This window comes from Pseudophryne corroboree, chromosome 6 (genome assembly GCF_028390025.1).
Source record: "Pseudophryne corroboree isolate aPseCor3 chromosome 6, aPseCor3.hap2, whole genome shotgun sequence".
NCBI classification, from domain to species: domain Eukaryota; kingdom Metazoa; phylum Chordata; class Amphibia; order Anura; family Myobatrachidae; genus Pseudophryne; species Pseudophryne corroboree.
Window position 1 is genome coordinate 700493400 of NC_086449.1, and position 25532 is coordinate 700518931.

Here is a 25532-nt window from a genome sequence, read left to right on the forward strand (position 1 = left end):
GCACACACACGTACATGAGGGGACACTGTACAGCACACACACACACACACACACACACACACACATACATGAGGGGTCACAGTACAGCACACACACGTACATGAGGGGACACAGTACATCACACACACATACATGAGGGGACACTGTACAGCACACACACACATACATGAGGGGTCACAGTACAGCACACACACATACATGAGGGGACACAGTACATCACACACACGTACATGAGGGGTCACAGTACATCACACACACATACATGAGGGGACACAGTACATCACACACACGTACATGAGGGGACACTGTACAGCACATAAAGATATAAGGGTCACAGTACAGCAGACACACATACATGAGGGTACACAGTCTATGAAATGCGAGCTAGAAGATGATCAGCTGCTATGGGCAAGGGTGCTGAGAAGGGGGGGGAGGGGTACTACATACACAGGCCGAGTTGGAGGAACATGATAAGGGCCCGGGTCAGTTGCTGAGGCAGCTATGCATTCCCCTTTTCAGCTTGCGGCACCCCCTATGTGGCGGGGGGGATGCCCCTGGTATGCCACGCATAGTATTTTTTAAAACATTTGAGGGGAAGAAGGCATTGTCACACCTCCAAGATTTGACCATGCCTCCTTCAGCCTGTCAATGTGTGCTCCATAGTACGTACTCCCGCGATCACACCGACTGAAACTGTGTACTAGGACTGTCTGTGGGCACACAGCTCCCTGCTGCCCATATCTCTTGAGTGCCACCGCCCCCCCTGTGTAATCGGGCAGTGGTAGTGTCACTTCCCTGCTGCTGCATTGAGCACAATCCTGTAGTGGATTACACACGCTCCTGCTGCACAACGCCATACCGTGATTAGGAGCCCGCAATGCGATCGCATCCTGGACAAAGATGTGTGAGGACACATGTTTAGATAGCGCTCTCAGCCAATCTACTGGGACCAGAGTCCGCAGTGAATTAGCAATGCTCCAGCTACGCTGTATGACAACAGCCGGTGGGTAAGTGTCAGACTTATGAGATTCAGCAGTCTAAAGCATGCAGAATCAGCATTCACCAGTGGGTCCCATCTCACAGTCCAGCAGCAACTGCGGGTGCACTGTCGTTTGCTGCAATGCATGCTGAGCGGTACCAGACGGGAGCCATCCTGTCACCTATTGCAGGTGTTAGCAGGGTCGGACTAGCCCACAGGGGTGCCAGGGAAACCATCGGTAGGCCCCACGGCCTGAGGGCCCAATCTTTCCTCTAGGGATCAGGTTCAAGACTGTGCACTTGTATTATACATGGTAGATATGTTGCATTACACTGCACTAGACTATTGTGTATTTCAAGCCTCTGTGGAGGCTGGTCACACCCCCTTTGTAGGATGGCCACACCCCTAAGTATGGGCCCCTATCACTGCATTTCCCCGGTGGGCCCATCATGCCCCAGTCCGACACTGGGTGTTAGCAGGGTTCCTGGTACAGAACCTGGTACAGTGCACCGCAGTGCTACGTTGCAAGAGCAGCGGTCACACTTGGATCCCGCTGTGAACCACACGGTGCTGCTGTACATGCCCCCTTAGGACTTGGAGCCCGGAGGCAGGTGTCTTCATTGCTTCTGGGACTTCCGCCCCTGGATAGAGGTATAGGACAATGTTAGAGATATAGGACAGTGAAAGGGCCTTCTGGGTACACCAGTGATTGTATTATCCTGCATTGTTCCCTACCTAGGCTGGTTTCCTCATTGTCTATTTGGCATGTCTGATTCTTTCTGCATGATTTTTGCATGTTGCAACTATTAACAAACAGTCAGAAAGACAGATTGGGCATTTCAACAATATTATAAGTACTGTTGCAAAAAAAACAACAAAATTGTCATCACCTTTGAAGTTGGGCCGGATTCTTGCATCATATCCTGAGATCTTCCCCATCAACTTGTCCAGGAAATCGGAGGGTGACATCAGCTTGGGAGCAGATCGCGCAGAAGCTCCAACTTCTTTGGAAGCTGCAATGCTGGAAGGTAAAGAAGAAGAAAGTACAGCAATGTGAGCAGAAGAAAGATTAAAAATAAAAAGGGGTGCAAATTATACTTCAGTCAACTCTAACTTAAAAGGACACTTATCCTAAGCTACACAGTGTTTAAAAGTGGCTGACTGCAGTGCTCTCTAATAAGGAGTCTAACAGGAAAACTGCTTTGTGTACCAAATATGTGTCGTCCTTCCCCCATGCTGTTAATTCATTTCAAATAACTGGCATAATGTGATGCTCCAAAAGGTTTTTATAGAAATATGAATTATATATGTCAGATAGGTTAAGTTAAAGAAACATTATGCTAAAAAAACACTCTTCTTTCATTTTCGAGTCCAACCGAGTCCTGGCTGGGGTTGCTTGAGGGTTTCGAGTAGAACCGAGTCCCAGCTCGGGTCTACCTGCAAGGTCGCATCTCAAAAACGGACCACGTGTGTTTTGGATTGCCCGTAAGCCCCTCCCTTGTGGTTCCAGGTGCCAAAATTTGTCAAAATTAACTGGAAATAAATGTTGTACTACAGAAACAAAAACAGGTCCAAGATTTTTTTAAATCTATGTTTAAAGAAATCCAGATCCAAAACCAAAACACTTATGATTTGGAACCAAAACCAAACACAGGGGTCTGCACATATCTCTATTCAATGCGGTGCACCTGCCCCCCTTTATGTATGCTTGGCTTGTTACTAGCCACTGTCATCAGTGCAGACTTGCACCACCCTATATACCGGAATAAACATTTCTGCATTTGTCCAACTCTACATAGCCCGCAGCTGCATCTACACCCTCACTGAGCACTGCCGGTGTGAGAAGCTTCTGTTACAGGTAGAGATGTGCACCGGAAATTTTTCGGGTTTTGTGTTTTGGTTTTGGATTCGGTTCCGCGGCCGTGTTTTGGATTCGGACGCGTTTTGCCAAAACCTCCCTGAAAATTTTTTGTCGGATTCGGGTGTGTTTTGGATTCGGGTGTTTTAAAAAAAAAAAAACCCCTCAAAAACAGCTTAAATCATAGAATTTGGGGGTCATTTTGATCCCATAGTATTATTAACCTCAATAACCATAATTTACACTCATTTTCATTCTATTCTGAACACCTCACACCTCACAATATTATTTTTAGTCCTAAAATTTGCACCAAGGTCGCTGGATGGCTAACTTAAGCGACACAAGTGGCTGACACAAACACCTGGCCCATCTAGGAGTGGCACTGCAGCGTCAGGCAGGATGGCACTTCAAAAAAATAGTCCCCAAACAGCACATGATGCAAAGAAAAAAAGAGGCGCACCAAGGTCGCTGTGTGACTAAGCTAAGCGACACAAGTGGCCAACACAAACACCTGGCCCATCTAGGAGTGGCACTGCAGTGTCAGACAGGATGGCATTTCAAAAAAATTGTCCCCAAACAGCACATGATGCAAAGGAAAAAAGAGGCGCACCAAGGTCGCTGTGTGACTAAGCTAAGCGACACAAGTGGCCGACACAAACACCTGGCCCATCTAGGAGTGGCACTGCAGTGTCAGACAGGATGGCACTTCAAAAAAATAGTCCCCAAACAGCACATGATGCAGAGAAAAAAAGAGGCGCAATGAGGTAGCTGTGTGACTAAGCTAAGCGACCCAAGTGGCCGACACAAACACCTGGCCCATCTAGGAGTGGCACTGCAGTTTTCTAGCGAGAGGATGAGTGCTTCCATCCTCATGTGAAGCTGAACCACTAGCCATGAACATAGGCCAGGGCCTCTGCCGTTCCTTGCCACTCTGTGCCGTAAATGGCATATTGGCAAGTTTACGCTTCTCATCAGACGCTTTCAATTTTGATTTTTGGGTCATTTTACTGAACTTTTGTTTTTTGGATTTTACATGCTCTCTACTATGACATTAGGCATCGGCCTTGGCAGACGAGGTTGATGGCATTTTATCGTCTCGGCCATGACTAGTGGCAGCAGCTTCAGCACGAGGTGGAAGTGGATCTTGATCTTTCCCTATTTTAACCTCCACATTTTTGTTCTCCATTTTTTTAATGTGTGGAATTATATGCCAGTATCAATTGCAATGGCCTACTACTATATATACTGCGCACAACTGAAATGCACCACAGGTATGGATGGATAGTATACTTGACGACACAGAGGTAGGTAGAGCAGTGGCCTTCCGTACCGTACTGCTATATATACTGGTGGTCACTGTCAGCAAACTGCAAAACTAAAATGCACCACAGGTATAGAATCTAGATGGATAGTATACTTGACGACACAGAGGTAGGTAGAGCAGTGGCCTTCCGTACCGTACTGCTATATATACTGGTGGTCACTGTCAGCAAACTGCAAAACTAAAATGCACCACAGGTATAGAATCTAGATGTATAGTATACTTGACGACACAGAGGTAGGTAGAGCAGTGGCCTTCCGTACCGTACTGCTATATATACTGGTGGTCACTGTCAGCAAACTGCAAAACTAAAATGCACCACAGGTATAGAATCTAGATGTATAGTATACTTGACGACACAGAGGTAGGTAGAGCAGTGGCCTTCCGTACCGTACTGCTATATATACTGGTGGTCACTGTCAGCAAACTGCAAAACTAAAATGCACCACAGGTATAGAATCTAGATGGATAGTATACTTGATGACACAGAGGTAGGTAGAGCAGTGGCCTTCCGTACCGTACTGCTATATATACTGGTGGTCACTGTCAGCAAACTGCAAAACTAAAATGCACCACAGGTATAGAATCTAGATGGATAGTATACTTGACGACACAGAGGTAGGTAGAGCAGTGGCCTTCCGTACCGTACTGCTATATATACTGGTGGTCACTGTCAGCAAACTGCAAAACTAAAATGCACCACAGGTATAGAATCTAGATGTATAGTATACTTGACGACACAGAGGTAGGTAGAGCAGTGGCCTTCCGTACCGTACTGCTATATATACTGGTGGTCACTGTCAGCAAACTGCAAAACTAAAATGCACCACAGGTATAGAATCTAGATGGATAGTATACTTGACGACACAGAGGTAGGTAGAGCAGTGGCCTTCCGTACCGTACTGCTATATATACTGGTGGTCACTGTCAGCAAACTGCAAAACTAAAATGCACCACAGGTATAGAATCTAGATGGATAGTATACTTGACGACACAGAGGTAGGTAGAGCAGTGGCCTTCCGTACCGTACTGCTATATATACTGGTGGTCACTGTCAGCAAACTGCAAAACTAAAATGCACCACAGGTATAGAATCTAGATGGATAGTATACTTGACGACACAGAGGTAGGTAGAGCAGTGGCCTTCCGTACTGTACTGCTATATATACTGGTGGTCACTGTCAGCAAACTGCAAAACTAAAATGCACCACAGGTATAGAATCTAGATGTATAGTATACTTGACGACACAGAGGTAGGTAGAGCAGTGGCCTTCCATACCGTACTGCTATATATACTGGTGGTCACTGTCAGCAAACTGCAAAACTAAAATGCACCACAGGTATAGAATCTAGATGGATAGTATACTTGACGACACAGAGGTAGGTAGAGCAGTGGCCTTCCGTACCGTACTGCTATATATACTGGTGGTCACTGTCAGCAAAACTCTGCACTGTACTCCTCCTATATAATACTGCTGGTCCCCAGTCCCCACAATAAAGCAGTGTGAGCACAGATATATGCAGCACACTGAGCACAGATATGGAGCGTTTTTCAGGCAGAGAACGTATAATACTGGTGGTCACTGGTCAGCAAAACTCTGCACTGTACTCCTATATAATACTGCTGGTCCCCAGTCCCCACAATAAAGCAGTGTGAGCACAGATATATGCAGCACACTGAGCACAGATATGGAGCGTTTTTCAGGCAGAGAACGGATAAAACTGGTGGTCACTGATCAGCAAAACTCTGCACTGTACTCCTCCTATATAATACTGCTGGTCCCCAGTACCCACAATAAAGCAGTGTGAGCACAGATATATGCAGCACACTGAGCATAGATATGGAGCGTTTTTCAGGCAGACAACGTATAATACTGGTGGTCACTGGTCAGCAAAACTCTGCACTGTACTCCTCCTATATAATACTGCTGGTCCCCAGTCCCCACAATTAAGCAATAAGCACAAATATTTGCAGCAACATTAATAAACGGAGAGGACGCCAGCCACGTCCTCTCCCTAACATTTCCAATGCACAAGTGAAAATGGCGGCGACGCGCGGCTCCTTATATAGAATCCGAATCTCGCGAGAATCCGACAGCGGGATGATGACGTTCGGGCGCACTCGGGTTAACCGAGCCATACGGGAGAATCCGAGTATGCCTCGGACCCGTGTAAAATGGGTGAAGTTCGGGGGGGGTTCGGTTTCCGAGGAACCGAACCCGCTCATCACTAGTTACAGGTCACCTCTCTTCAGTAATTAGTGCAGTTGTGATTGAAATGCGTATGACTCTACTCTAGATCACAGGTTCTCAAACTCGGTCCTCAGGACCCCACACAGTGCATGTTTTGCAGGTCTCCTCACAGAATCACAAGTGAAATAATTAGCTCCACCTGTGGACCTTTTAAAATGTGTCAGTGAGTAATTAATACACCTGTGCACCTGCTGGGTTACCTGCAAAACATGCACTGTGTGGGGTCCTGAGGACCGAGTTTGAGAACCACTGCTCTAGATCATCTGTATTTGTCCACTTTTGGAAAACACTCTATACATGAACACAGCAATCCTCAAACAGCTATGGATGGGCAGAAACCAATGATGACATCCAAACAAGTGCTGCATTCAGTGGGATGCGGTCATGTGACCGGAGCTTGTGATCCCATTCGATCAAACGCCCGACAGTCGGCATGCTGACTAATAGGGATTATTCCCATTTGTGGGTGTCCACGACACCCATAGAGTGGGAACAGAACCTGTGGCGAGTACAGTGAGTCGCCGAGCCTGCAAGGGGCTTTGTTGCACCCTCCAGCCGGCATTCTGCTGCTGGGATTCCAGGTTCGGTATGCTGACCGCCGGTCTCCCAGCCCAAACCCCATTCAGTATACAGCTAAGTCAATCCTTGATGAAAGTATCTCTCCTAGGCAGTTCACAAGCTGCTTCTGGCATCTGGATCTGGAAGTATATTTTACTTAAGCTACTGTACCTTCATTACCCTGTAATGATTTTTAAGATAAAGGCTTCATTTGAGAATAAGATATAACCCCTTTAGCACTTGTTTCTGATGATAAAGGGCTAAATGCATCATATCTTGGAAAGTGATTAATGGAGATTGAAAAAGTGCCAGCCAATCAGCTCATAACTGCCATGTCACAGGCTGTGTTTGAAAGATGGCAGTCAGGAGCTGATTGACTGGTACTTTTTCACTCTCCATTTTATCACTTTCCAAGCGATGATGCAGCTAGCCCTAAGGGCTTACAACATCAGTTCAATATATAGCAAACAGCTGTAAGATTAGCTTATTGCTGGCTATGATGAAACTCTTACTCCATCTATAGATGCTTTTACTGGTACAGTTTCCATTGCAGGCAGTGGGGTTCTAGTAAAGCCTTTTTGGATTTATCGAAACCTTCTAGGCTTTGTTGAGTACTCGCCAAGTCGAAGCACTATGTGCAAGCACAGACAACCACCATGGATGCATGTTAGTCAGTAAACCGTGTCAGTAAAATGTGTGAGAATGCCTCCAACACAGCTGAGGATACCACAGAGGAGGAAGACACTGCTGGACTACGCCGGACAGGTTAGTGATGTTAAAAACTGGTGACATATTAATAAGTATGACTGCAAAATGCAGTGATACTTAGTAATATCTATGCCGCCAGTATTTTTGCCACCGACAATTATAATAGTATCATGGTTAAGTCCACAGTACCAATTAGGCAACATAGGGGTTTATTTACTAAGGTGGGAGGTTTTTTTAGAACATAGCAACCAATCAGATTCCACTTAACATTTATCCATCTGCTTTTAGAGGACAATAAATATAATTTGATTGGTTCTTATGGGAAACATCACCAGTTCTAAAAAACTCCCACCTTAGTCAATTTACCCTACAGTGTTTTCCATCTGTTCCCATTAATAAGGTTCCAGTTTTTCCATCATGTTACCCTTGGAGATGGCCAGTTAAGAAAACTCAATAATGGTTAAGAACACGCTATAACTGGCTTTCATTTCTTTATGAAGTCTGATGCTCATACAAAAAATGTAGGAACGTGAGAGCGTCTATAAGGTTTATATCTTCTCTTATACATTCAGTTCTCTGTTATTGTCTCCATTTTGTCTTCTTTAACCTTCTCTCACCCCCTTCCTTCCCCAGTTCCTGTGACACTTATTTTAGCTGAAGTTACCTGGCTTTTTATTATGCAAGTTATCATTTCAGCATGAAGAAAAATGAGCACGGCACCTAGATAGCTCATTATTCTACACTATTATTAGAGATGAGGGACTTGAATATATAAATAAATGAGTCGCCATGGAGGACGATGGAAGAAATGGCTGTTTCAAAATGCATTTATTGGCCAACAATAACCCAAGGTTAACCTACTCTTGCTATATAGAATGGGTACATACATAGGCGTGCGCAGCACATTTTATTAGGGGGTGCACCATCGGAGGGGTGTGTCTAGCACCATCTATTGACGGTCAACCCAATATAAAATATCCACCCTTGTACCAATCCTAATAAAGCAGATACATTGTGTCAGATGTTGTGGTGTGCACCAAACAAACACCCCTGATGGCACTCACTGCAATTACACTGCTCCTCCTCAGCTTGGTCTGGCTCCCTCTCACTTTCCCTTGCAAACTGCAGCAGCTTACTTACAAGTCAGCCACTCACTGACAGTGCTGCTGCTGGAAATATGAGTGACGTGTCAATGTTGCTGCCGACCGCCTGCCAGTATTGAATTTGTCTTCCTAAGAGGAACGCTGGCTGCATGTTGATACTCATCAGTGGCTGGCGCTGGCATAGCATAGAAGGAGAGAGGAGGGCATGTGGCGGGTGCGCGTGCGAGCAGCATGACGTAATCACATCACATCACTAGAGATGAGCGCCTGAAATTTTTCGGGTTTTGCGTTTTGGTTTTGGGTTCGGTTCCGCGGCCGTGTTTTGGGTTCGAACGCGTTTTGGCAAAACCTCACCGAATTTTTTTTGTCGGATTCGGGTGTGTTTTGGATTCGGGTGTTTTTTTCAAAAAACACTAAAAAACAGCTTAAATCATAGAATTTGGGGGTCATTTTGATCCCAAAGTATTATTAACCTCAAAAACCATAATTTACACTCATTTTCAGTCTATTCTGAATACCTCACACCTCACAATATTATTTTTAGTCCTAAAATTTGCACCGAGGTCGCTGTGTGAGTAAGATAAGCGACCCTAGTGGCCGGCACAAACACCGGGCCCATCTAGGAGTGGCACTGCAGTGTCACGCAGGATGTCCCTTCCAAAAAACCCTCCCCAAACAGCACATGACGCAAAGAAAAAAAGAGGCGCAATGAGGTAGCTGTGTGAGTAAGATTAGCGACCCTAGTGGCCGACACAAACACCGGGCCCATCTAGGAGTGGCACTGCAGTGTCACGCAGGATGGCCCTTCCAAAAAACCCTCCCCAAACAGCACATGACGCAAAGAAAAAAAGAGGCGCAATGAGGTAGCTGTGTGAGTAAGATTAGCGACCCTAGTGGCCGACACAAACACCGGGCCCATCTAGGAGTGGCACTGCAGTGTCACGCAGGATGTCCCTTCCAAAAAACCCTCCCCAAACAGCACATGACGCAAAGAAAAAAAGAGGCGCAATGAGGTAGCTGTGTGAGTAAGATTAGCGACCCTAGTGGCCGACACAAACACCGGGCCCATCTAGGAGTGGCACTGCAGTGTCACGCAGGATGTCCCTTCCAAAAAACCCTCCCCAAACAGCACATGACGCAAAGAAAAAAAGAGGCGCAATGAGGTAGCTGACTGTGTGAGTAAGATTAGCGACCCTAGTGGCCGACACAAACACCGGGCCCATTTAGGAGTGGCACTGCAGTGTCACGCAGGATGTCCCTTCCAAAAAACCCTCCCCAATCAGCACATGATGCAAAGAAAAAGAAAAGAAAAAAGAGGTGCAAGATGGAATTGTCCTTGGGCCCTCCCACCCACCCTTATGTTGTATAAACAAAACAGGACATGCACACTTTAACCAACCCATCATTTCAGTGACAGGGTCTGCCACACGACTGTGACTGATATGACGGGTTGGGTTGGACCCCCCCCAAAAAAGAAGCAATTAATCTCTCCTTGCACAAACTGGCTCTACAGAGGCAAGATGTCCACCTCATCATCACCCTCCGATATATCACCGTGTACATCCCCCTCCTCACAGATTATCAATTCGTCCCCACTGGAATCCACCATCTCAGCTCCCTGTGTACTTTGTGGAGGCAATTGCTGCTGGTCAATGTCTCCGCGGAGGAATTGATTATAATTCATTTTAATGAACATCATCTTCTCCACATTTTCTGGATGTAACCTCGTACGCCGATTGCTGACAAGGTGAGCGGCGGCACTAAACACTCTTTCGGAGTACACACTTGTGGGAGGGCAACTTAGGTAGAATAAAGCCAGTTTGTGCAAGGGCCTCCAAATTGCCTCTTTTTCCTGCCAGTATAAGTACGGACTGTGTGACGTGCCTACTTGGATGCGGTCACTCATATAATCCTCCACCATTCTATCAATGTTGAGAGAATCATATGCAGTGACAGTAGACGACATGTCCGTAATCGTTGTCAGGTCCTTCAGTCCGGACCAGATGTCAGCATCAGCAGTCGCTCCAGACTGCCCTGCATCACCGCCAGCGGGTGGGCTCGGAATTCTGAGCCTTTTCCTCGCACCCCCAGTTGCGGGAGAATGTGAAGGAGGAGATGTTGACAGGTCGCGTTCCGCTTGACTTGACAATTTTGTCACCAGCAGGTCTTTCAACCCCAGCAGACTTGTGTCTGCCGGAAAGAGAGATCCAAGGTAGGCTTTAAATCTAGGATCGAGCACGGTGGCCAAAATGTAGTGCTCTGATTTCAACAGATTGACCACCCGTGAATCCTTGTTAAGCGAATTAAGGGCTCCATCCACAAGTCCCACATGCCTAGCGGAATCGCTCCGTGTTAGCTCCTCCTTCAATGTCTCCAGCTTCTTCTGCAAAAGCCTGATGAGGGGAATGACCTGACTCAGGCTGGCAGTGTCTGAACTGACTTCACGTGTGGCAAGTTCAAAGGGCATCAGAACCTTGCACAACGTTGAAATCATTCTCCACTGCGCCTGAGACAGGTGCATTCCACCTACTATATCGTGCTCAATTGTATAGGCTTGAATGGCCTTTTGCTGCTCCTCCAACCTCTGAAGCATATAGAGGGTTGAATTCCACCTCGTTACCACTTCTTGCTTCAGATGATGGCAGGGCAGGTTCAGTAGTTTTTGGTGGTGCTCCAGTCTTCTGTACGTGGTGCCTGTACGCCGAAAGTGTCCCGCAATTCTTCTGGCCACCGACAGCATCTCTTGCACGCCCCTGTCGTTTTTTAAAAAATTCTGCACCACCAAAGGTATGTGCAAAACATGGGACGTGCTGGAATTTGCCCATATTTAATGCACACACAATATTGCTGGCGTTGTCCGATGCCACAAATCCACAGGAGAGTCCAATTGGGGTAAGCCATTCCGCGATGATCTTCCTCAGTTGCCGTAAGAGGTTTTCAGCTGTGTGCGTATTCTGGAAAGCGGTGATACAAAGCGTAGCCTGCCTAGGAAAGAGTTGGCGTTTGCGAGATGCTGCTACTGGTGCCGCCGCTGCTGTTCTTCCGGCGGGAGTCCATACATCTACCCAGTGGGCTGTCACAGTCATATAGTCCTGACCCTGCCCTGTTCCACTTGTCCACATGTCCGTGGTTAAGTGGACATTGGGTACAACTGCATTTTTTAGGACACTGGTGAGTCTTTTTCTGACGTCCGTGTACATTCTCGGTATCGCCTGCCTAGAGAAGTGGAACCTAGATGGTATTTGGTAACGGGGGCACACTGCCTCAATAAATTGTCTAGTTCCCTGTGAACTAACGGCGGATACCGGACGCACGTCTAACACCAACATAGTTGTCAAGGCCTCAGTTATCCGCTTTGCAGCAGGATGACTGCTGTGATATTTCATCTTCCTCGCAAAGGACTGTTGAACAGTCAATTGCTTACTGGAAGTAGTACAAGTGGGCTTACGACTTCCCCTCTGGGATGACCATCGACTCCCAGCAGCAACAACAGCAGCGCCAGCAGCAGTAGGCGTTACACGCAAGGATGCATCGGAGGAATCCCAGGCAGGAGAGGAATCGTCAGAATTGCCAGTGACATGGCCTGCAGGACTATTGGCATTCCTGGGGAAGGAGGAAATTGACACTGAGGGAGTTGGTGGGGTGGTTTGCGTGAGCTTGGTTACAAGAGGAAGGGATTTACTGGTCAGTGGACTGCTTCCGCTGTCACCCAAAGTTTTTGAACTTGTCACTGACTTATTATGAATGCGCTGCAGGTGACGTATAAGGGAGGATGTTCCGAGGTGGTTAACGTCCTTACCCCTACTTATTACAGCTTGACAAAGGGAACACACGGCTTGACACCTGTTGTCCGCATTTCTGGTGAAATACCTCCACACCGAAGAGCTGATTTTTTTGGTATTTTCACCTGGCATGTCAACGGCCATATTCCTCCCACGGACAACAGGTGTCTCCCCGGGTGCCTGACTTAAACAAACCACCTCACCATCAGAATCCTCCTGGTCAATTTCCTCCCCAGCGCCAGCAACACCCATATCCTCCTCATCCTGGTGTACTTCAACACTGACATCTTCAATCTGACTATCAGGAACTGGACTGCGGGTGCTCCTTCCAGCACTTGCAGGGGGCGTGCAAATGGTGGAAGGCGCATGCTCTTCACGTCCAGTGTTGGGAAGGTCAGGCATCGCAACCGACACAATTGGACTCTCCTTGTGGATTTGGGATTTCGAAGAATGCACAGTTCTTTGCTGTGCTGCTTTTGCCAGCTTGAGTCTTTTCATTTTTCTAGCGAGAGGCTGAGTGCTTCCATCCTCATGTGAAGCTGAACCACTAGCCATGAACATAGGCCAGGGCCTCAGCCGTTCCTTGCCACTCCGTGTCGTAAATGGCATATTGGCAAGTTTACGCTTCTCCTCCGACAATTTTATTTTAGGTTTTGGAGTCCTTTTTTTTCTGATATTTGGTGTTTTGGATTTGACATGCTCTGTACTATGACATTGGGCATCGGCCTTGGCAGACGACGTTGCTGGCATTTCATCGTCTCGGCCATGACTAGTGGCAGCAGCTTCAGCACGAGGTGGAAGTGGATCTTGATCTTTCCCTAATTTTGGAACCTCAACATTTTTGTTCTCCATATTTTAATAGGCACAACTAAAAGGCACCTCAGGTAAACAATGGAGATGGATACTAGTATACAATTATGGACTGCCTGCCGAGTGCAGACACAGAGGTAGCCACAGCCGTGAACTACCGTACTGTACTGTGTCTGCTGCTAATATAGACTGGTTGATAAAGAGATGTCTATGTAACTATGTATGTATAAAGAAGAAAGAAAAAAAAACCACGGTTAGGTGGTATACAATTATGGACGGACTGCCTGCCGAGTGCAGACACAGAGGTAGCCACAGCCGTGAACTACCGTACTGTACTGTGTCTGCTGCTAATATAGACTGGTTGATAAAGAGATGTCTATGTAACTATGTATGTATAAAGAAGAAAGAAAAAAAAACCACGGTTAGGTGGTATACAATTATGGACGGACTGCCTGCCGAGTGCAGACACAGAGGTAGCCACAGCCGTGAACTACCGTACTGTACTGTGTCTGCTGCTAATATAGACTGGTTGATAAAGAGATGTCTATGTAACTATGTATGTATAAAGAAGAAAGAAAAAAAAACCACGGTTAGGTGGTATACAATTATGGACGGACTGCCTGCCGAGTGCAGACACAGAGGTAGCCACAGCCGTGAACTACCGTACTGTACTGTGTCTGCTGCTAATATAGACTGGTTGATAAAGAGATGTCTATGTAACTATGTATGTATAAAGAAGAAAGAAAAAAAAACCACGGTTAGGTGGTATACAATTATGGACGGACTGCCTGCCGAGTGCAGACACAGAGGTAGCCACAGCCGTGAACTACCGTACTGTACTGTGTCTGCTGCTAATATAGACTGGTTGATAAAGAGATGTCTATGTAACTATGTATGTATAAAGAAGAAAGAAAAAAAACCACGGTTAGGTGGTATACAATTATGGACGGACTGCCTGCCGAGTGCAGACACAGAGGTAGCCACAGCCGTGAACTACCGTACTGTACTGTGTCTGCTGCTAATATAGACTGGTTGATAAAGAGATGTCTATGTAACTATGTATGTATAAAGAAGAAAGAAAAAAAAACCACGGTTAGGTGGTATACAATTATGGACGGACTGCCTGCCGAGTGCAGACACAGAGGTAGCCACAGCCGTGAACTACCGTACTGTACTGTGTCTGCTGCTAATATAGACTGGTTGATAAAGAGATGTCGTAGTAGTATGTATGTATAAAGAAGAAAAAAAAACCACGGTTAGGTGGTATATACAATTATGGACGGGCTGCCGAGTGCCGACACAGAGGTAGCCACAGCCGTGAACTACCGCACTGTACTGTGTCTGCTGCTAATATATAGACTGGTTGATAAAGAGATAGTATACTCGTAACTAGTATGTATGTATAAAGAAAGAAAAAAAAAACACGGTTAGGTGGTATATACAATTATGGACGGGCTGCCGAGTGCCGACACAGAGGTAGCCACAGCCGTGAACTACCGCACTGTACTGTGTCTGCTGCTAATATAGACTGGTTGATAAAGAGATAGTATACTCGTAACTAGTATGTATGTATAAAGAAAGAAAAAAAAACCACGGTTAGGTGGTATATACAATTATGGACGGGCTGCCGAGTGCCGACACAGAGGTAGCCACAGCCGTGAACTACCGCACTGTACTGTGTCTGCTGCTAATATAGACTGGTTGATAAAGAGATAGTATACTCGTAACTAGTATGACTATAAAGAAAGAAAAAAAAACCACGGTTAGGTGGTATATACAATTATGGACGGGCTGCCGAGTGCCGACACAGAGGTAGCCACAGCCGTGAACTACCGCACTGTACTGTGTCTGCTGCTAATATATAGACTGGTTGATAAAGAGATAGTATACTCGTAACTAGTATGTATGTATAAAGAAAGAAAAAAAAAAAACGGTTAGGTGGTATATACAATTATGGACGGGCTGCCGAGTGCCGACACAGAGGTAGCCACAGCCGTGAACTACCGCACTGTACTGTGTCTGCTGCTAATATAGACTGGTTGATAAAGAGATAGTATACTCGTAACTAGTATGTATGTATAAAGAAAGAAAAAAAAACCACGGTTAGGTGGTATATACAATTATGGACGGGCTGCCGAGTGCCGACACAGAGGTAGCCACAGCCGTGAACTACCGCACTGTACTGTGTCTGCTGCTAATATATAGACTGGTTGATAAAGAGACAGTATACTCGTAACTAGTATGTATGTATAAAGAAAGAAAAAAAAACCACGGTTAGGTGGTATATACAATTATGGACGGGCTGCCGAGTGCCGACACAGAGGTAGCCACAGCCGTGAACTACCGCACTGTACTGTGTCTGCTGCTAATATATAGACTGGTTGATAAAGAGATAGTATACTCGTAACTAGTATGTATGTATAAAGAAAGAAAAAAAAACCACGGTTAGGTGGTATATACAATTATGGACGGGCTGCCGAGTGCCGACACAGAGGTAGCCACAGCCGTGAACTACCGCACTGTACTGTGTCTGCTGCTAATATAGACTGGTTGATAAAGAGATAGTATACTCGTAACTAGTATGTATGTATAAAGAAAGAAAAAAAAACCACGGTTAGGTGGTATATACAATTATGGACGGGCTGCCGAGTGCCGACACAGAGGTAGCCACAGCCGTGAACTACCGCACTGTACTGTGTCTGCTGCTAATATAGACTGGTTGATAAAGAGATAGTATACTCGTAACTAGTATGACTATAAAGAAAGAAAAAAAAACCACGGTTAGGTGGTATATACAATTATGGACGGGCTGCCGAGTGCCGACACAGAGGTAGCCACAGCCGTGAACTACCGCACTGTACTGTGTCTGCTGCTAATATATAGACTGGTTGATAAAGAGATAGTATACTCGTAACTAGTATGTATGTATAAAGAAAGAAAAAAAAACCACGGTTAGGTGGTATATACAATTATGGACGGGCTGCCGAGTGCCGACACAGAGGTAGCCACAGCCGTGAACTACCGCACTGTACTGTGTCTGCTGCTAATATAGACTGGTTGATAAAGAGATAGTATACTCGTAACTAGTATGTATGTATAAAGAAAGAAAAAAAAACCACGGTTAGGTGGTATATACAATTATGGACGGGCTGCCGAGTGCCGACACAGAGGTAGCCACAGCCGTGAACTACCGCACTGTACTGTGTCTGCTGCTAATATATAGACTGGTTGATAAAGAGATAGTATACTCGTAACTAGTATGTATGTATAAAGAAAGAAAAAAAAACCACGGTTAGGTGGTATATACAATTATGGACGGGCTGCCGAGTGCCGACACAGAGGTAGCCACAGCCGTGAACTACCGCACTGTACTGTGTCTGCTGCTAATATATAGACTGGTTGATAAAGAGATAGTATACTCGTAACTAGTATGTATGTATAAAGAAAGAAAAAAAAACCACGGTTAGGTGGTATATACAATTATGGACGGGCTGCCGAGTGCCGACACAGAGGTAGCCACAGCCGTGAACTACCGCACTGTACTGTGTCTGCTGCTAATATAGACTGGTTGATAAAGAGATAGTATACTCGTAACTAGTATGTATGTATAAAGAAAGAAAAAAAAACCACGGTTAGGTGGTATATACAATTATGGACGGGCTGCCGAGTGCCGACACAGAGGTAGCCACAGCCGTGAACTACCGCACTGTACTGTGTCTGCTGCTAATATATAGACTGGTTGATAAAGAGATAGTATACTCGAAACTAGTATGTATGTATAAAGAAAGAAAAAAAAACCACGGTTAGGTGGTATATACAATTATGGACGGGCTGCCGAGTGCCGACACAGAGGTAGCCACAGCCGTGAACTACCGCACTGTACTGTGTCTGCTGCTAATATATAGACTGGTTGATAAAGAGATAGTATACTCGTAACTAGTATGTATGTATAAAGAAAGAAAAAAAAACCACGGTTAGGTGGTATATACAATTATGGACGGGCTGCCGAGTGCCGACACAGAGGTAGCCACAGCCGTGAACTACCGCACTGTACTGTGTCTGCTGCTAATATAGACTGGTTGATAAAGAGATAGTATACTCGTAACTAGTATGTATGTATAAAGAAAGAAAAAAAAACCACGGTTAGGTGGTATATACAATTATGGACGGGCTGCCGAGTGCCGACACAGAGGTAGCCACAGCCGTGAACTACCGCACTGTACTGTGTCTGCTGCTAATATAGACTGGTTGATAAAGAGATAGTATACTCGTAACTAGTATGACTATAAAGAAAGAAAAAAAAACCACGGTTAGGTGGTATATACAATTATGGACGGGCTGCCGAGTGCCGACACAGAGGTAGCCACAGCCGTGAACTACCGCACTGTACTGTGTCTGCTGCTAATATAGACTGGTTGATAAAGAGATAGTATACTACTAATATTATATATACTGGTGGTCAGGTCACTGGTCACTAGTCACTCTGGCAGTGGCACTCCTGCAGCAAAAGTGTGCACTGTTTAATTTTAATATAATATTATGTACTCCTGGCTCCTGCTATAACCTATAACTGGCACTGCAGTGCTCCCCAGTCTCCCCCACAATTATAAGCTGTGTGAGCTGAGCACAGTCAGATATATATATACATTGATGCAGCACACTGGGCTGAGCAGTGCACACAGATATGGTATGTGACTGAGTCACTGTGTGTATCGTTTTTTTCAGGCAGAGAACGGATATATTAAATAAAACAAACAACTGCACTGTCTGGTGGTCACTGTGGTCGTCAGTCACTAAACTCTGCACTCTCTTCTACAGTATCACAGCCTCAGGTCAATCTCTCTCTCTCTCTCTCAACCCTAATCTAAATGGAGAGGACGCCAGCCACGTCCTCTCCCTATCAATCTCAATGCACGTGTGAAAATGGCGGCGACGCGCGGCTCCTTATATAGAATCCGAGTCTCGCGAGAATCCGACAGCGTCATGATGACGTTCGGGCGCGCTCGGGTTAACCGAGCAAGGCGGGAGGATCCGAGTCTGCTCGGACCCGTGAAAAAAACATGAAGTTCGTGCGGGTTCGGATTCAGAGAAACCGAACCCGCTCATCTCTACACATCACGCTGTTTTTGTACATGGAGGTGGAGCCAGGAGTTTGAAAGCCGGTGGCAGTGGCACCCTTGATTAACCCATGCGTCCGGTCAGTACTGTAGTCCTGACAGGGTGCAGCACAGACGGGACTGTAATCAGCCTGCTCGGCGATCGCTGCATCAGGCATGTGTGATCGGAGTGCCAGACATTAGGGGGTGCCTGTGCGCACGAGGCACCCCCCCTGCGCACACCTATGGGTACATACATGATAAAGTGAGCTGCTAAGCATTGGCTATATGGTACTAGATAACAATATACCTCAATTTTGAGAACAAGAACACTGGGGGATCTATGCAGTTTTGGGGACTCCCGAAATTTTTGTCATATTTTTTAGCATGACCCATTTCATTAGGTACACAATGCTGTTTTCTGCTTTTCTCACATTTGTAGCAGCAACCAGTGCTGAAATTATTAAGTGTGACTCTGAGCAATGTCTATATATATATTGTCAAAGTCAGAAAAATGTCTTAGTGCACACTGCCATATTTGCACCGCACACTGGTCCGTGCTGCGCATGCGTACGCTCTCCCGTGGAAGCGCATACCCGCAATAGCGTGCACTCGCACGCGCAGTATGCGCATTTACGGTAGAGTTTATGTGATCGTAGCGTGCGACTCATTCGTTACAAAAGTTCACAATTAATGTAGTTTATAGATCATGTTCCCCTCAATAGTTTCTGTAAGTTTGGTTTAGATAGAATGTCCCTGAGCGGAGGAATCCCTCTTTGTATTGCACGAAGGGTCTAACAGGAGTCATACAGCAGTGTTTGATACCCATCGGAAGAGTATTTAATTAGCAATATTCCGGTGTTGGTTTGGAGCGTATTAATCGCTCGTGCGAATAGTTATGGACATAAGAAGTTTATGTCCATTTCTATTATTTGCACATACTCAGGTATGCGGCGGGAAACCCAGTTCCCCACCCACCTGAGCTGTTGGAAATCAGCACAGCCCACCTGTATGAATCAACCTATGACCTTTGGTTACAGTACAGGGCCGAATTCCTGTGTCCAATAAACTGTAGGATTGTAGGGACTAGGAGATTGCATTGTGTGTGGGGCATAAATAGGCAGGCCGACCACATCCAGCTCTCACTCTCTCATCAACGGTTATCTGCTGATAATCGGGAGCTGGATATCGAGGCGCTGGCGATCATACCCTTTGTGCGTAAGTTCTCTCCGTAATCATTGTCTTTCTGTGAGCCAATATCTCTCTTTCTCTCTCTATCTCTCCTCTCCTCTTTTTCTCTTAAATACTTCGTAGTATTATTGTATTGTATTGTGTTAGACCAGGATAGCATTGTAGTTTATCCCTTAGTTAGGTGTTTGGTTAGGAAGTCTTTGTTATATTGTAGTGTATCATTTGTACTGTGTTACTCTTTTACAAGTATACTAGATATAATACAGATTATAGGCTTTGGAACCCTAAACCAGTATCAGTGTATTTACTATAGTGTTAAGTGTTCACTTGAGCGTCGGTGACGCTCAAACAGCTTTGTAGATAGTCAGGTTACACAAGGTTGCATTTACACCCTGTACTCACATTAAGGTATTCTGTGTGTTTCATCGGTATAAGGTTTAATATCAAGGTATAGTGTTGTGAGCGTCTGCACCGCTAGTGACCTCCTCGTGGTCTCTAGCGTATGCTACGTTACAGCGAATCTTTCCCCTAGACATAACCAATAACGTGTCCTGTGATCACTGGGCCGTGAGCGAACGTGACGCTTGAGCGTCTCGCCTACGGCTGAGCGATCGTTACGCAAATAGCGTATCATTACGGTATTTCTTAAGTAAACAGCGTACAGTGTTCTTAGCTTCATAAGGGTTATTTATACGACAAAGGAATTTAGCATTGTCAATTGCGGGCTCGTCCTATACTTCTCATATCTGCACTAGGTAGATCAGCAGACATTATCCCTCCAGCAAAGGGTGGGAGGTTGTCTCACAGTGCTGACGGGATAAGCGTCTGCTTCGCTTGGGTAAAGAGTGCTGAAGGAATCCGGTAACCGGAAGTAAGAACAAAACGCTTGTGTCTTTTAAAACTGTTTATTTTTCTTTTGTCTTGCGTACGCACGCATATATCTGCATTTCTATTTCATTTTTTCGTATATCACTATTCCTGTTTGCCAAATTTTATAGTTGATAGAAAGGGCTAAAAGGAGATTTGCTGTTATTTAATAGTAGAGGTAATAGTTAAAGTATAGAACAAACACACGGTTTGTCTGAGATACAAGGCAGTCAGTGTGGATTGCGGTAGATGATCAGGGATCATTTACATTGATAAAAGTATATATATTGTGTTACGGTGGATCCTTTGCATTGCGTACACGTGTCGCTAACAAAGACTAGCGTACGCAATCCAAAAGGTAGACGCACGCAGCGTACATTATGCAACGTAGCGTCTGGTTACGCCCACGTAGCCCAAGTCACGAAAAGTTGAATTAGCGCAAAGCGATAATTAGCGCAAAGCGATAAGTAACGCACAGCGGTAGATAACGCGACGCGGTAAATAACGCAAATCTATTTTTGGAAAATCTGAAATTTAGTTTAACAGATCCTGCTCCTAATTGGTAACACTCTTGGCCTGAAGACAATTTCTGCGCAGAAATAGATATAGAAACAAAGTGTACATGTGTTGAGTGAGTGTGTTTTGTATACAAAAGTTTATATAACTTTAAGGTGGAACCAAAAGGAAAGTCGGGTACTCGTTAAGGAACATACGTGTAAGTGACATATACGGTGGCCAGGGAGGCATCCCTGGTTAAAATAATATTTGAGCATTAGAGTATAGCGGACCATAAGGTATCAAGACCAGGAGGTCATAAGGTAAACAGACCAGGAGGTCATAAGGTAAACAGACCAGGAGGTCGTAAGGTAACAGGTAAATAGACAAAAAGGTCCGCTATAAAAGTCCAGTGGCACAACGCCTGGGGTGTTGGTGCAGAACCCATATAGGCCATACAAGCTCTGGTTGAAGGAATCGCAGCCGGAAACATCGATTCCATTGATCTTTCAGTACATGACAAGTAGTGCTCGTATACTGAACGATTGGACCGCACGTAATTGTGTGCAGTAGTTAGTAACCTGACCTAATACCATTAGAGTAAACTGGTCACAAACGCTATTTGTACATTCTGACGTGATTTGTGTAATTTTTTATTTTTGGAAGGGAAGTTCGCTGGTCACTCAGGAACTATCCAACAACCGATACTTGCTGGGGACTGGTAGGTCCAGCACGCCCCAGTAAGTAAAGGTTTACAGGGGCCCTGGGTTGGGTACCACAGCTCTGGTTACAGTGATTGCGGCACAGGCCAACGTGGGCGAGAAGTAAGTGGGGTACTTGATAAACCACCACCGCCGGCCTGCCCAAGGACATCTTGGTTTGTTTGTAAGGGTTCGCTGAAAACCTTGAGATAAAAGATCCAAGGAGGAATAAGCAACGCCTACAGATTATGGGGGCCATTTGTTCCGGTAGGGGGCGATCAACCCAGGTTCAGGTTGATTCGGAGGACCGACCAGTTGGGTCGGCAAGATACATTATGTGTGAAAAATACGGTAGTCACACAGAGGTTTTATGTGATGAATGGCAAAGAATGACTGTACAAGACAGGGACAAGTTCCCAAGAATAGGTAGCTTCAGTCCAGAGGTGTTACAAAATTTAAGGAGGAGGATAAGTCTCGTTGAACTAACGAAGAGACAAAATAAACATTATGAATATTTACAGTTATGGCAACAGGAAAGTGAATTACAAAGAGAGTCTATTGACTTTTCTGACTCTTATCTTGAGAGGAGAGACATGGCATCGGGAGAGGAGTTGATTGCGGAGAGAAAAGCACAAGGGTGGAACAATAAAAACGCTCTTAGCAACTGTAATATAGATTATAAGAATAAGTGTAATAAATGTAACAATGATTATTGTAATACTGTTGAATGTACAACTATTAACCTGTGCCAGTTGCACCCCATGTCAAACCTCCCTCAGGAATACAAACAAGACAGTGAGCCCAGAACGATGTCAGCACCTCTTCCAACAACCATCACAGAAGCCATCCAGGTGGACGCGACCAAATTGGTAAAGGCAATAATCAAACCCCCTAACGGAGGGTCAGGTGAGGTCGTGTCCACAGGTACGTACAATGTTTTATATCACGCACAAACAAATGTACCCCATATTGTAAGACCAAAACAAGGTGATGTGATTGAGTTTAGTCCTGTCAGGGTGATCACAGTCCCCAATGGGAAGACTGATGATCAGGGAACCATTCCCGTCAAGGACAGTGCAATGCGCCATCCCTGGTCCCGGACAGAATTGAGATCAATCATGTCTGATTACCCAGATCCTAGGAAAGATCTAACTGTATGATCAAAGATTCACAGAAGGCATACCAACCCCCTAGACATGAAAATGAGCAAAAGTTATGACACACCAAATTACAAGCAGGGATCACATAGGAAGAATTTTGGGCCACACCCATGATATGTGGTCAGGAAAGGTGATCATTAGGACTGATGGTAAGCCTGAGGTAACGGTTAATGAAGTGGGAGGTCATTCCCTGAAGACACAGGAATGACCGGGTGAAAAGTTGTAAATGTATTCGTGAAAATCTTTTTCTCTTTTCTCACTCTCTATCCCCATCTCTGACGAGTATTGGTAAGAATTCACACATTGCATACCCACTTGGTCCTTGCAGAAGTCTACCAAACCCCAGCATGACCTATCCGCCACTATGTATTCTGGCCAGATACAGACAGTGGAGTAATGCAAGTGCTGGTGGGGAGGGACTGCTCAAGGAGACCAGTAGATACATAGATATGACAGCCTAATAAGTCTGACAATGTTTTTCTAATGCTAACAATGTTTTCTTACAATGTTTAAAAATGCTTTGTTTCTCTTTTCTTATTGATGGTTATTGTCGAGTTATGTAATGTATATATGCACATGAATTGTTCTCTATCTCTTTTTTTTTTTTTTATTTTCTCTCTCTTCTCACTCATGTTTCCATGGTTTAAAGATGGTATGTCACCCCTCAGTTGGACCAATGGTAATGCCAGATTTTTTTTTCTCCTTACAGAAAGATCGCCGGTTAGGAAGGAATATTGCATCACCAGAATGTTCGTTTGGAAGACTGAGAGACAGCACCTTTTGAGAGGACAGCAGAACAAGAAGAACAACAAAACGAGAGAACTTATTATCGTAACGAGTTCTCTCCCCCTCAAACTGACTTTCTTATACCCCCTTTACAAATTTCTTCTTTTCTCCTCCTGTAAGATGGACTTGCCCCAAGAGACTGTGATATGGATTTTCCTGTTGACCATGATGTTGACCAGAGCAGTCTGTTTCGGTGAGAGTACCAGTGAGGTCGAGAAAGGATCCAGAAAGGTCCTGATGACTGAGACGGAGGTGTAAATTTCCAATAGCAACCCAATCACCAAGCAAAGGCGAGTACCGGGCACGATCTAACAACCATGTTATTTGTAAACAATTGTGATGGATTGTTAGCTGAGGAAAATTGTATCTGTAGGCTCTGTGATAATCTGGTTGAAGATGGATGCATAAAGAAATGTCAATCTAGTTTTAATATCCATATAGACCGGCATCCATTGAGTGACTATCACTCCTTAGTGGGTAACGTGTTAAACCAAACAGATTGTTGGGTATGCTCTCAAGTACCTCAGGGTCACAGTAAATCAGGGCTAGTACCATTTCCTTTAACGTTAGGGGAGGTACTTGAGCTAAGTGGTGGGAGACCGGTGGACCGGAGGTTTAACATCTCCAGCCCTCCTAGTTTGAAGCTCCACCAATACCATGTGGATAGGTCCCTCATATGCTTTAACATCTCCAATCCTAGAAAACCGGGAAATTGGGAAGTGTCATGGAGCAACCTTACCATGACCTTTTCACACAGAGCAGATAGAATGCCTACAGATACAGAACTCGTACGCCACATAGCCAGTAGAGGAAAATCATTCCGGTATCGATATACCTTAGGAAATAGGATTACTAAAGTTGGAGAGGTATCACCAGGATACTGTGCACATATCGTACAAACCGATACGTGCATTAGACAGATGGAAGAATTAGGGTCAGGAGATTTCACCTGGAAGGTTTGTAACATGGTCATGTCCTTCTCCGTCCCTTATGTTCTCCCCGATGATGCATATTTCATATGCGGGAGAAAGGCGTACAAGTGGCTTGCCCCAAACTCTGAAGGATTGTGTTATATTGGAAAAGTATTGCCTGAAGTAATGACTGTTACACATGACAAAATGAAGGACATACACCGTGGTGCCCAAGCTCCTTATACTCACACTCATTACGAGCACCGAGTTAAAAGACAACTGTCAGAAAGGTTAGAGCATCCGGCCTCTGATCTTATCCATGAATCCACCGGGATTCAGGTTCTAGTCGCGTTAGATTTCACTCGTACCGCTCGAGGAGTGATGAATTATAAATACATTTCCGCACTCGCCAATTTGTTAGATAATATCACTGAAATGTATGATGACACGTTTAGATACACTGGAAGAGAACTTCAAGCTTACAAAACAGAACTAGTTCAGCATAGGATGGTTCTTAATTATCTTACAGCAGTAACAGGCGGATATTGTGTTACATTGGCAACACAGTACGGCATAAAGTGTTGCACGTATATCACAAATAGCACCGAGGATCCGATAGAGGTCATAGACCAAAAGATGGACGATATTCTGCAATTAAAGTGGGAATTTCGTCGAAAACACAATCTCACCCTTGCTGCTGTAGGTAATGAGCTGACTGGTTGGGTGTCATGGTTGAACCCGCGAAATTGGTTCTCCGGTTTAGGAGACTGGGCTCAAGGAGTCATAATGGATGTTGGAAAGTTTCTCCTATGTATTTTGGGTGTCGTTATATCGTTTGGATTGATATTTAGATGCGGGCAGGCTTTAATAAGGTGCAAACAAAGTACAAAAGTGATGAGCTTGAGGAGTGAGGAAACTGTAATTAACCTGGATTTGATTTATGACCCAATGCTA

At 45.1% G+C, this 25532-nt stretch overlaps 1 protein-coding gene and 1 long non-coding RNA gene across 3 annotated transcripts in view; one reads left to right on the forward strand and one right to left on the reverse strand.

Annotated features, from left to right (window-relative positions):
- GLRA1 (glycine receptor alpha 1) overlaps positions 1–25532 on the reverse strand; it is a 358207-nt gene that overhangs the window by 185427 nt on the left and 147248 nt on the right. The window contains exon 2 of the mRNA XM_063928342.1: positions 1870–2000. Coding sequence (XP_063784412.1) covers positions 1870–2000 — 131 coding nt within the window. The remainder of the gene's footprint in view (positions 1–1869; positions 2001–25532) is intronic.
- LOC134933272 (uncharacterized) overlaps positions 1–25532 on the forward strand; it is a 250615-nt gene that overhangs the window by 134666 nt on the left and 90417 nt on the right. The window lies entirely within an intron of this gene.